The following is a 14,220-nucleotide window of genomic DNA, read 5'->3' on the forward strand; positions in this document are numbered from 1 at the left end:
TATGTTCCAAGGTATAAAGTATAGTTGACCAACTCTATCCATGGACGTCAACCAATTTGCCAAGTCAATGGTTGATCGTTCTGTAGGATCTTGGAATTTAAATCTAGATGCATGCTTCCTATTATTTTTCCAAACACATAATAGAAACATAGAATAACATGACATACATATGAAGATTAGATTCGTAAATTAACATAAACACAATGATGTAGAAATTTACGAATACGCAGCGGAACTGGAACAACTCAATCCTTCAATCTCTCTAACCCTTGATTCCTTTCTGTAGCAGAGTATTATCAAGAGATTGAACTTGATTAGCAACATAGTCTTCCTCACCAAGCCTTTGATCAACCTAGAACTAGTGTGGGCTGGTTCTCAACACATGAGAAAGAGATCTTGAAGAGAAGAAGAAGAGAGTGTGGCTAAGAAAGGATTAGAGTGTCTAGGTTTTCACTTACCCAAATCAACTGAGACTGACTTTCTTATGAAAACCATAGATATCATATTCCTTATATAGGCAACTTAATGGGATTTAATTAAATTTAAATTAATTAAAAATAATAAACAAAAATAAAAAGCCTTGGGTTGCCATAAATGGACTTGGGCCCAATCTCTTTGTTTTGAATCTAAATCCCAACTGGGCCTAAATTCAAAACATTTTATTTATTTATTTTTTAATTAATTAATTAAATTCTTATTCAAATTAACTAATTATAATTTGAAACTTAATTTAATATTATTTATTTATATTGACACCAATTTATCAATATTAATAAATTTACCCAAAGATTCTCTTATATTCTCTAAATCTCATATCTCTGTAAATTTTCCAAAATTGACCTAGTCAACTTTAAAAAATCCTAATTGATAATTAAATCAATTAATTGAGACATTCTAGATGATTTACTCAAAGGTGATGCGGGAACCATGGATCCATGAAATCAAGCTCCAACAAGTTACCGTGAATTTATTTACGTATAATTTTATTACCTTATTAATTCCTCGTGACTCCACTATAGACTCGAAATTGAACTCTTGAATTCATAGAATGTATTTTCAAAACCATAAATACGTTATCCATTGCTATAACCATTACAATTAGTCAATCCTCTATCGATGACTTACTAACGAGCTAGGTGCAAATTACCGTTTTACCCCTCATCAGTATTTTATCCTTAACTCCTACTAAGTTCCTTATAAATGATATTTTCGTGAACAAAGAAATTAAGGAAATAATCTTTTCACTTCTCATACATAAGTTATAGATTTCATATCTATGAATAATACTCCCACTCAATTACATTACTAAATCTCCAAGATGTAAGTATGGGCTAAACTGTAGGGTAAGCCGGTAACGAACAAGTCAAAATATTTAAATAATATAATTAGCAGAATATTATCACTCAGAATTAAGATTGACTTAATATATGGTCAACGTTGTGACATTGATTAGATTTGATAACAACGATACTTATTTATCAATCAATAATCAATATCGGTCCTAGTCCGATGTAACTAAATACATCTGATCTTATCTACTTGGTCGATGCCTTGGACAAGACATCACACCCTGAATGTGTAAGTATATCATATCCATATGTTCGAGATTTTATAAATATTTGTATTATTTCAATAATCATGTAATAAAACAAGCAAGCAAGACCGTTTTCAATTAAATTATTTCTACTACTTTTATTGATAATATGAAATCGTGCTACATGTTCGACATGGTTTTATAAGGGCATAAAACCCAACAAACTCCCAATTGCCCTTTTAAAACAAATGGGACATGTTTCTCAAAACCATCCATTCTACATGCTTCACAATTATGTTTTCTGCTTATATCTTTGTAAAGGGATATGAAAGATTGCCTTATAATGCTATCTTCATCACCTTCACTTCACACCTTCGCCACACATCCTTGATAATGTGATACTTTCTCTCTATATGCTTTGCTCTTTTGTAGCTTCGAGGTTCTTTCGAATTCTCTATTGCCTCATTACTATCACTAGACAAAATGAGTGGTTTATCCATTTCTGGAATAACACTGAGATTCATATAGAACTTCCTTAGCCAGACTATTTCCTTAGCCGCCATAGACGCAGCTATGTACTCAGCCTCCAAAATGGATTCTAAAATGGCAGATAGCTTAACGCTTCTCCAAATCATAGCTCCACCCCCAAGAGTAAACACATTTTTTAAAAGTAGACTTCTTGTCATCAACATCAGTCTAAATCTGAATATGTGTAGCCTAATAGGTACAAAGATCCACCTGAAAAGACTAACATATAGTCTCTAGTCCATCAAAGATACTGATTTCTATATATTGTTTATTTCCAAGGTTTTACTGACACTTGCTCACCACTCCCACTACATAGAAGATCTTCGATCACAACACACAACATAACATGCCTTAGACTTCTAATTTCAAATGCATAAGGAATTCATTACATCTTTTCTTTCTCTTGAGGAGTCTGTGGAGACTGCTGCTTAGAAAAATAAACTCCATGTCAAGACTAAACATCCTTTCTCGGAATTTGTTACAGAGTAATGACCAAGCACCTCACTAAAGTAGGTCACTTGAGTTAGAGCTAAAGTTCAGTTATTTATTTCCTTGATGTTCTGGATACCAAGAACACGACTTGCTACAACGAAATCTAAAATTTCATTTCTAGCCAGTTCTTTGTGTTTGATAATTTCTTGACATTGTTTCCAATTAATAAGATATCATCTACATAAAGGATTCAAAACACCACAATGTCTTTTTCCCTAAGTTATCAAACACAAGGGTCAACTACATTTTGTTCAAAAACTCAAGTCTTAATGTTTCCATTTAACCTTAAGTTCCAGGAGCGCGAAGCTTGTTTAAGTCCATAGATTGACTTACTCAGCTTGCCGAATTTCTTGTCCAACTACTTTAAATCTTTCTGATTGATGTCACTACAAGAAATACACTCTTTAGCGGCGACATAAAGTCGCCGCTGATAATAACATTATCAGCGGCGACCAAAGCTTAGTCGCCGCTGATATAAGACGGTTAGTTTTTTTACTAAAAATATTACTAGCGGCGACATTTTTACTATTAGCGGCGACATTTATCGCCACTAATATTTTTAAAATGTAAAAAAAAAACGTGGGAAATAATTTTAAAATACCGTAAAAAAAAAGTGGGAAATTTCCCTCCAACGGAATATCAGCGGCGACACGTGTCGCCGCTAATATTCGCCACGTAGATTAAAAAATATCTGCGGCGACTATTAGCGGCGACACGTGTCGCCGCTAATAGTCGACACGGTACAAAGTCCCAACCCTAAAACATAACCATTTCCTCTGTTTTTATTTGTGCCGTCGTTGGTCTTCCACCTCTCCCTCTCCACTAAGAACATCCCCAGCAGCACAAGAAGAAGGGTGGTGAAGCTCACGGCATCTTGGACCGGTCTTGGTAAGCTCACGGCATCCTCATTATTTATATATTCTTTTATATATATATATAAATTCTGTTTTTGTTTATATATATTCTGTGTATATATATATTCTGTTAGTATTCTATGTATACTCTATTTTATATATATATAGATATATACACTCTGTAGATAAAAAAAATCATCTCCTTCAAATGTGTAATTAAATATAAGACTTTCTGTTGCTTACTGAGTGGTATATCTTGGTTTGGGTCCTATTCCTATATAATGGTAAATTAAAACTTGGAGCCTAATTTAGAAGCTACGTAGATGGGTAGGGAATGTACTTGAAGTGAAAAGCCTTTCTGAAAGATTGTGGAACCATATTAAACCTGCCTTTTTGCTCTTGAGTGCTTTCTGAATTTCATGTCTGCAGCATGTGAAATTAGGTCACCCGATAACAGCTTCATGCGCCGGTTCTTTCTTTTCTTGACAAATGTTTTACATGCTTGACTGATGGCAATCTTGTTTTGCAATCTTATTTCTTAGTTGTCCTCTTGGCAGACCCTGCTTTCTCTTTCTTGAATTTTCTCTTAATTAGTCTTAATAAAACATGGTTTAGTTTTTATTTTTTGTTTTTCTATTATAGGGATAAGGAAGGAAAACTATTTTATTAATAATGGATCTTACAATTGAAGGAGAACAGCTAAGGAAATATGGCTAAAGCATAAACGGTTTAATTTTTAATCTAGAACACAGTTGCTTGCCAATATTTGGTTCTTTGGTCTGCTTTGTTAATGTCGACTACTTGGCAATTTGCCAATTTATGGTTTAATTAATGGAAGGTATACATTTTGCTTTTGTCTTTATATTATATTCAATTTCAAGCTTGATGTTTATATTACACTACGTAGCTTCTAAATTGGGCTCCAAGTGTTATATTCTAGCTGCCCAAGAAATTGATCAAGAAGATACATTAGAGATGATGTTTTTATGGCAAGTGTTGGTGGCTGGGGTTTATGAAATATGCACTGACCATGATAATAGTTCATGGACCTTGGTAAATCTAGTAGTGTCTAAGTAAGAAAGATTGTGAAATTACTTTTAGATTTCATTATTGTAGCATTTTTCACTTTTCATGTTTGGATCATTTGCACTGTAATGTTTCTTTGAAGATTCAATCAATGGAAAGATTCACGAAGAGATTATTCTGTTCCAAAATTACACTGTCTTAACCATTCTTATTTTCTTCAATGTAGAGATACTGATAGAATTGGTCCGTAAAAGTTGACCAAATGATTCAGTAGTAACTAGAGTTTGAGTACACTAATAAGTATACTATAGTAGGAGATTGCAGAAAATGACCACTATAGTCAAAGATATTACTAGAGGCTTAGATTTTTTTCCCCATATATACAACATAATAACCTTGAATAAAAAGTCAAATTTGTTTCATATATCGTAATGAAAAATGAGGGGGCTCAACATAATGGATCACCAAGAACTGATTATTGAATCTTATGAAGAAGTTATTGAGAAGAAAAAAAAGTGTTGATGCAATTCTTGACTAGATAATTTAGCCTATGAAAGTATCAATTTTTTCATGTTTGTTCTAGTATTTTGTTGTATTATAGGCTCTTTGGTAGAGATTCTATTGAAAAAGTTTGACAAAGGGAGTATAGTTTCGGTACTTGGCCATGCTTTAATATGCTTTATGTATATGATATAACATGTTAATAAAAGTGGCTAACAACACAATGAATCACTGGTTGGGTCTTTATATTTGGTTGTTAAAAGCTTAAACTCAATTTATGAACTTTTATTTCCCCTGAACCTGTAGTAGGTTATGGGCACAGACTTAACAATGTGTATAAAGCTCATTAACAAAAAAAACTGAAACTCAGACAAAACACAGTTGTCAAAAATTGATGAGTAATGAGAAGAAGATTAAAGCCACGCCATACAAAAAACAAGAGTAAGAAACCTACAAAGAGATGTACATATATAATCTGTAAACAAACACTATAATATATATATATATAAAAGTATTGTGTGTACAGAACAAATTTACATAAATAGATGACGAGAGAGAACCAGAGAAAAGTTTGAAGAAGCTTGTATGTTCTGGCGAAGTGGTTGGGAGAAGGAACTCAGCAGTACTAGTAGCTCAACTCTTTCTAATTCCCACAAAGTCTAATTCTAACACCAATCAACATAGTCAAAGATATTACTAGAGGCTTAGATTTTTTTCCCCATATATACAACATAATAACCTTGAATAAAAAGTCAAGTTTGTTTCATATATCGTAATGAAAAATGAGGGGGCTCAACATAATGGATCACCAAGAACTGATTATTGAATCTTATGAAGAAGTTATTGAGAAGAAAAAAAAGTGTTGATGCAATTCTTGACTAGATAATTTAGCCTATGAAAGTATCAATTTTTTCATGTTTGTTCTAGTATTTTGTTGTATTATAGGCTCTTACTATTTCCTTGTGCTTAATTATTTATTGGTTTTGTTTTTTGCTAAGCACTCACAATTGGTTGCCCTTTCTTTTTCTATGATTTTCTTTGAGCTAGTATTTGTGTTACCAGCCACCTTTCTTTGCTAGCATGTTTCTTACATATTTGCTCAATTTTGATCTTTTCATGCAATCCTCCACTTGAGAACTTTTTTTTAACGTTTTTTGGAGGACAGAGAGCGTAGTTCATTATTTAACCTTGTTCTAGGAGAATTAGGCTATTTGGATTCTTATTGATGATGCTGTCTAATAATGACATTTTCTGGCAATGACCATGTTCAAGGAAAACTGTGCCAATATTGTTTTAGCAGAATATATTTATCATGGTACTAAAGTCAGAGCATAATAGCATGTTAGCATGATCTTGAAACATACCAATCTTGTCTGTACTTAAAAATATTTGTAAAACTGTCTTTGCTGCTGTTATGTTGTATTCCTCGTGAACATAAGGCAGTAACTTAAATTGATAGGCTTTTCAGAAGTAGTTTAACAATTATTATAATTTTTATTTCATTTTTCATGCTGTCCTCTTAAATGTTGGTTTCTGAACATCTTGCAGAGCTTTACACAAAGAAAATGTTTCAGTTGCTGCAGGCTGCTTATTCTACAATAAGCATACAATAAGCAGTTTCTCTTATCTCCCTCATACCCATTTTTCTTTCCTCTCATAGGCGACACTCTGCTTCCCTCTCCATCTGACATTTTCTAGCTTTCTTTACAAGAGAAGTTTGAATCCATCTGGCAGTAAGCTTTCTAATTTTTTTGGTTTTGTTGGTGGTTTTTTCCGTATAAAAAGAAAGCTAATAACATAATAGTTTTAATTTTTTTTGTGGCTTTTAACAGTATATGAATGATCAATATATATTTTTGTTTCAGTACAAAGGAGTACAAAGGAGCTGTAAAAGAAGAAGGAAGGGGTCTTTCTATTTGGGACACTTTTTCACATACTCCTGGTAATTGTTTATTTTTCAATTTCTTGTTTAAAGATTATCTGGATATGTGATTATGAATTTCATCACTGTACTGTAACACCATTTTGACATACTCCTGGTAGTGTTTTTAAAGTTGAGTTTGTAGCATTTTTTTTTTCAAAATAGATAATCAATTAAGTCTTTTAATGGGTCCCTTCTATTTAATAAATTTGAATTTATAAAATTATTTCTAAATTCTAAATCAATCATTCCTAAATATTTTATATTATAAAATTGTACTGTTTTTTTTTAAAATATATTTGAACCTAAATTTTCAATCAAATTGGTAATGCATATCACAACAAATTGGTATTGTATAATAATCAACATTGCCAACCTTTAAGATTAGGCTTTGAATTTTCCATGGTTACTATTATGCATGTATTCTGTATCTGTATATATTACAAGTCATGATTCATACTATTATTATTACATTTTTATAAAAATAAATAAATAACATTATTATTAGGATAAACAAAGAATTAAAGATTCTAATTCATAAAAGCCCAAATGGGAACACTCATAAAAAATAAATAAATACGGCAGCAATCTCCAAAAATGAGATTTTACTTTGGGCAAGGGGAAGTAACTAACACCTCTTCAATAAGTATTGTAATAATAATATTAAATTTGGTGCTTGTTGATATCCAACTACCCCAAAAATAATAATAATAATAGAAAGGGAGCTTTTTGTTTTGACTGGTCAAAATGGTGTTACAGTGACGAAATTCATAATCACATATCCAAAAATATTAGAAATGGCTTTTCTTTTATATGTGTTTTTTATTTTTTTTCTTTATTATTATTATTATTATTATTATTAGATGAGTTTGAATATCCTAAATATTCATCCATAGTGAAGTAGGTTCTGAGATACACATTGTGTGCTGCGGTGATTAGAGAGGTTATGAACTTGCATGTATTAGTGAAGTAGATTGTGTGGAATTTTTGTGTGTTGCGGAGATATAAGGAAGAAACTTATAGTGTGTTGTTTGAATAGTTTTTTTTAACTTAATACAAATGGCTAGGTCATTAGTATAGGGGAGATTCTGCCCAATTTTTTGTAGATTTATAGGGTCGAGAGTCGGGATAGGGTTCATATGGTCTTTATAGGGTCAGGATAGGGTCGGGGATCAGGATAGGGTTTATAGGTTCGGGGTTGGGATAGGGTTCATAGGGTCAAGATAGTGTCAGGGGTTGGGATTTTTTATAGGGTCAGGATAGGGTCTTTATAGTGTCAGGATAGGGTTCATAGGGTCAGGGATCGAGATATGGTCTTTATAGGATTGGAATATGGTTCATAGGGTTTTTATAGGGTCGGGGGTTGGGAGGGTTCATAGAGTCAGGATATGGTCTTTATAGGGTCGGGATAGGGTTAGGATAGTGTCGGGGGTCGGGATACGGTTTTTATAGGGTCTGGATATGGTTTTTATATGGTCGGCATAGGGTTCATAGGGTCGAGGATCGAGATATGGTCTTTATAGGGCTGGGATATGGTTCATAGGGTCAGGATAGGGCCGGGGGTTGGGAGGGTTCATAGGATCAGGATATGGTCTCTATAGGGTCGGGATGGGGTTGGGGAAGGGTTGGGACAGGGTTCATAGGGTCAGGGGTCGGGATAGGGTCTTTATAGTGTTGGGATAAGGTTCAAATATGGCTTTTAATTTATTTCATTTCAACTTTTTTTTATATAAAAGATAATAAAATTGGTAAGCATGCTCACCAACCAACTCAACTAATTGACTTAATTAATATTTTGAAATTGTATGTTCTTGTATTTACCGTAGATGGCGATTGATAAGAGTTGGACGAAGTTGAGAAATCGTGCATGTGATGTTTATTGGGATGGTCTCCAAAATTTCATTAATATGGCGTCACAACACAAAGATTGTGATGGGAGAATAAGATGTCCATGTGTCAGATGCATGAATCTTAGACTGCAAACTTTGGATGTCGTTCAAGCACATATATTCGATCGGGGTTTCCAACAGAGTTATGAACAGTGGATTTATTATGGGGAAGTCGAGGAAGATGTTGATGATGAAGGGATGGATGAGAATGAGCCCGTAGATGAAATGCGAGATGTCGTTGATGATTTCCTTTTACCGAACAATGCTGAAGAAGCTAACAGTGGAATGGGTCAGTACTATGACGAGTTATTCGACGAGATTGAAGCTGAGTTGTATTCGGGTTGTGATTGGATATCATCGCTAAACTTTTTAGCTAAGCTGATGCACTTGAAAGTGAGGGGGAAGATACCGAACAACACATTTGATGAATTGTTGAAGTTATTAAAGTTTGCATTTCCTAAGGAAAACAAAATTCCAACATCCCACTATGAGGCTAAAAAAAAACTGAGTAAATTAGGGTTGGGATATCAATCAATACATGTGTGTAGATATGATTGCTGTTTATTTTTTAATGAGCATGCATCTAAAGATTCATGTCCGGTGTGCGAGAGTAGCAGGTGGATAAATGAGAAGAATAAAGGGAAAAAAGTTCCGCATAAGGTGATGCGTTATTTTCCGTTGATTCCCCGATTAAAAAGATTGTACAGTTCAAGGTATACAGTGGAAGAGATGCTATGGCATCATACTGGGAGATCGAAAGAAGAGGGGATGATGCGTCATCCGGTTGATGGGTTAGCATGGAAGGATTTTGATGCCAGACATCCAGATTTTGCAAGAGATCCTAGAAATGTTCGTCTGGGCTTGGCTGCCGATGGGTTCAATCCATTTGGCAACATGAGTTTATCGTACAGCATGTGGCCTGTTGTCTTAACGAACTATAATCTGCCACCCTGGCTTTGTATGAAGGATCATTATTTCATGCTGACTCTTCTTATTCCTGGGCCAAAATCACCAGGCAAAGACATTGATGTATTTTTGAGGCCATTGGTGGAAGAGTTGAAAGAGCTTTGGATTAACGGGGTGGAAACTAGGGATGGTAGAAACAATAGCATGTTCAAGATGCGTGCGGCCCTTTTGTGGACGGTAAACGATTTTCCTGCTCGAAGTAGTTTGTTTGGATGGAGTGGTCAGGGTTACAAGGCCTGTCCTACATGCAACGAAGACACATCCTCTATCCGAGTGATTGGTAAGACATATTATGTTGGTCATAGACGATTCTTGACCAGTAATCATCGGTGGAGAAAGGATACTCAATTCGACGGAAAAGTTGAGAGAAGATGTCCTCCAAGAAAGTTTACTTGTCAGGATATCTTAGATCAAGTTACTGCTCTACCACCTCAAGTCCCGGGGAAACATGAGAGGTTTGGAGGTTTGAAACGAAAAAGAGGTGCGGAAGATAGTAACTGGAGGAAAAAAAGCATCTTTTATGAACTTGACTACTGGAGTACGAATGAGTTAAAACACAACATAGATGTTATGCATGTTGAGAAGAATGTTTGTGACAGTGTCCTTGGTACTATCTTGGATAACGATAAGTCCAAAGACACTACAAATGCAAGACATGATCTAAAGAATATGGGAGTTAGGGACGCATTGTGGATATATGAAGATCAGAATAAAAAGTTAATGAAACCACATGCTCCCTACGTGTTGACTCCTGAAGATAGGCGAGAATTTCTTCAATTTCTAAAAGGTGTTAAACTACCAGATGGTTTTTGTTCGAACTTGAAGAAGAAAGTTACTGATAATGACTCAAATATCATTGGGTTGAAGTCACATGACTGTCATGTGATAATGCAACGATTACTTCCAGTGGGTATCCGCAAGTTTCTTCCAAAATCTATATCAGGCACCATAATGGAACTATGTAATTTCTTTAGACAATTATGTTCGCGAACCTTGAATGTAAATGATATGGAGAAAGCTCAAAGGGAGGTCATTCACATCTTATGCAAAATGGAGTTGATTTTTCCTCCAGCTTTTTTTGACATAATGATACATTTGGTCTTGCATTTGCCAGAAGAGGCTTTATTGGGTGGGCCGGTATTTATGAGATGGATGTATCCTTTTGAAAGATACATGAAGAAGTTAAAAAACTACGTCAGGAATAAAGCTCGTCCTGAAGGGTCCATAGCTGAAGGATATGTGGCGGATGAGGCTTTAACATTTTGTTCCATGTATTTCAAAGGTGTGGAAACCAAATTTAATTGTCTGGATCGAAATGTGGATATAGTTTATGTTCCACGCCACCTATCAGTGTTTCAATCTCAATGTCGTCCATTGAGTAAGGGACTTCAAGTGTCTCTCGATGAAAAGACTCGGAATATAGCTGAGTGGTTCATACTGGAGAATTCTTCGGAAATTGAAGTCTATATGGAGTAAGTTAATTTAACTATCTTTATTTTTTATGTTGTTTTTAATGTAGCATATATCAACTGTAATGGTAACACTATGTTAATCAACAGCGAACACCTTCGTGAGATCAAACAGAGGGATCCATTGGGCGATCATAACCTTTTGCACAAAAAAGAGTTTCGTTCCTGGTTTCACGAGAAGGTAGTCTATAACTAGGACATTCTTTGTTGATAGATTGAAATATAAGTTTCTTATTATAATATGTTTTGCTATATTTAGATATATGACTTGCACCAGCTCGGGTCATTAGAGAATGGAGATGAGTTGCTAGCTTTAGCATCCGGGTCTGATCTTTTGGCGTACTCCTATCAAGCATGTATAGTGAATGGGGTTCGATATGTTACACACAATCGAGATCAAAATCGTATTGCACAAAATAGTGGAGTGTGTGTTGCTGGGACAGAAGGTTTTAACTATTATGGACAACTTGAAGAGATATTGGAGGTATCTTATACTGGTGTATATTCAGTGGTATTGTTTCGATGTAAATGGTTCAACACGGACCCGAAAAAAAAAAAACAATTACTGAAAATAATGTCACCAGTATAAATGTGAGTGGCGAATGGTATAAAAATGAACCATACATACTTGCTAGCCAAGCTAAACAGGTTTTCTATCTCGATGATTTACTTAGAGGTCGAGCTTGGAAAGTTGTTGAAGAAGTGAATCATAGGCAAGTTTGGGATATTCCGAGCAGTTCTAATCAAATTACTGATAATGATGTTGTACATGACACAAACTCATCCAATTTCATATTGACTGTTGAGCTTGGGGAGTTGGCTGTTCAACAATCTAATCAACCAGCAACATTCATAGGCAACATCGCTCGACCTTATTCCACTGCTCAAGAGACTGATGATTTTATTAATGATGATGAAGAAGTCGAAGACGTAGAAGAAGCAGATGATGAGGATGATTTACTTGTTGACCTTAGTGAAGATGAAAACACCAATCCTGTTTCACCTTTAGATGTTGATTTGTTAAGTGATGACAGTGACTATTGTACTTAGTTCTTGTATCTGTGTAAGAAAAACTTTATATTTAAATAATTATATATCAAAAATGTTGAACAATTTATGGATTTGTCATGTTTTTGATGTTTTGGAATTTTATGTGGTCATTACAACTATATATCCCTAAATAATATATATCTCATATTCATACTAAGAAACAAATTTGGTTATATTTAGTTTAAAGATGTCAGCAGATGTATCTCCATGCCATGGCGGAGATGGTGGTGGTCAAGATCCACCGAATCCTACTACGATCCCCTCCAGTTGCGAGTCAGGTATTTTAAAATTGATTTCTAATTAGACTTTATTATACAACTTACCAAGTTATATGATTCACTTATTTAAAAAAAATACAGTGGCTCCACTAAAGAGAAAAGGTCGTGGGCCTGCCGCTGGGAAAAATTTAGATGACAGAAGGCGAGAAGCAGGACATCCACTTCCCATAGTGGTTGACCCTATCACATACAAGGTGGTGGGAACAGAACATGCTGCTTTTGTACACCTTTTGGGCACCCAAGTCACATCAGCGGTTCCAGGATATTACAAGGATTGGACAAGTGTCCCAAAACGGTATAAGGACAATGTCATTAGTAAAGTGAAGGTAAATTTTTTAGAATTTACTTTAATAATAATTTTATTATCATTCCAGAATTATTGACATGTTTTTTCTTTATTGTAGCACATTTATCAAATAGATGGGCGACCAGATTATACCACTCTCATTGACAGTATCGATGCTGAGATGTCTGAGAGATACTGAGATAGGAAAAGTAAGCGGCACACCCACTTCAAAAAATTCTACAAAGGACCAGATGATTGGGATGAGGTCCTAAAGAATCCACCTAAAGATGTCAACGCCGATGAGTGGAAACAAATTTGTGAGTTTTTTAGGAGTCCAGAGTTTATTGCGCGCTCAGTGAAGAACAAAATAAATCGAGACCAAATGAAGTACTCTACAACACAAGGAACGAAATCATTAGCGGCCACTCGTCACGAAAAAGTAAGTGAAAATATTGACTTAATTAAGTTGTATGAATTTATAAGTTTTCTAACATTCTCATTTTCTTTATTAGTTGAATCCGAACCTCATTGAGGAATGGAAGGAGTATCACTGGACAAAAAAGAATAAGAGTTTTGTCAACGAGGATGCTGAACGAGATTATGTAAGTTTAACTTTATTATCAATTCAAATAATTATATTTTTCTTTTGTCTTATAGTATTTTTTAAAAACAGGTTAAGTTAAAGTCAACTCTTGAAGCTGAGACTCAACAGACAGTTGAATCTGGTACCGATGATTCTTCCTCGGTCGATCAAATGAAGATACTAAGTCAAGTTCTTGGTGAAAGGCGAGGCCACCAGCGAGGAGTTGGCCGCACATTAAAGGGAAAATCATTAACCCGTCCATCTCAAAGATCTCAATCTCAGGCACCACCTCAACAACTGACTGAGGAAACACGTGAATTGGTTGACATTGTGAAGGTCATGAATGAACAACTTCAGTACGTGTGTCAGCAACTTCCGCCTGAAAAACGTCCAACAACAAACGTGGATATACAGAATACATATCAACGGTTTTTCGAGAAGTATGTCAGCTCATCTTCTGAAACTCAGACACAGCACACGTCTCAAGCTTCAGCTTCTCGGCCTTCACCAGGCCATCCCGACACGTCTGCACCAAATTTGCCATCTCAACCTTCGGCTAATCCATATATGTATCAATGGCCGATGCCTCCGTACCCTCAGGCTTATCATCCTCATATGGGTGGACCTTCTTCCCAACCCTCGCCTCTTCATATGAGTGGATCGGTGTCTCAACCACCGCCATATCCTTATCCTTATCCATACATATATGGACCTGGAGGATCGTCATTACCTCCACAGTATCCATGGTCGATGCCTCCGCACACACCACAAGCACCGCAGCCACCGCCGCCACAACCGCAAGCACCAGAAGAAGGGGACAATACAGATGACGTTGATGGTTGA

General features: G+C 35.3%; 2 protein-coding genes across 2 annotated transcripts; both read left to right on the plus strand.

Moving 5' to 3' along the window:
• The first annotated feature begins 8,682 nt into the window (after nt 1-8,682).
• On the plus strand, nt 8,683-12,230 carry LOC133823592 (uncharacterized). The gene is made up of 6 exons (XM_062256456.1): nt 8,683-9,182; nt 9,294-10,571; nt 10,686-11,183; nt 11,271-11,361; nt 11,440-11,504; nt 11,855-12,230. The coding sequence occupies exons 1-6, from the start codon at nt 8,683-8,685 to the stop codon at nt 12,228-12,230; spliced, it is 2,808 nt and encodes a 935-aa protein (XP_062112440.1).
• A 773-nt stretch (nt 12,231-13,003) lies between these two features.
• LOC133823593 (uncharacterized) lies at nt 13,004-14,220 on the plus strand. The gene is made up of 3 exons (XM_062256457.1): nt 13,004-13,233; nt 13,307-13,396; nt 13,468-14,220. Exons 1-3 carry the CDS (start codon nt 13,177-13,179, stop codon nt 14,218-14,220), a joined length of 900 nt encoding a protein of 299 aa, XP_062112441.1. The 5' UTR covers nt 13,004-13,176.

The sequence above is a fragment of the Humulus lupulus genome, chromosome 3 (genome assembly GCF_963169125.1).
Source record: "Humulus lupulus chromosome 3, drHumLupu1.1, whole genome shotgun sequence".
Lineage (NCBI taxonomy): Eukaryota > Viridiplantae > Streptophyta > Magnoliopsida > Rosales > Cannabaceae > Humulus > Humulus lupulus.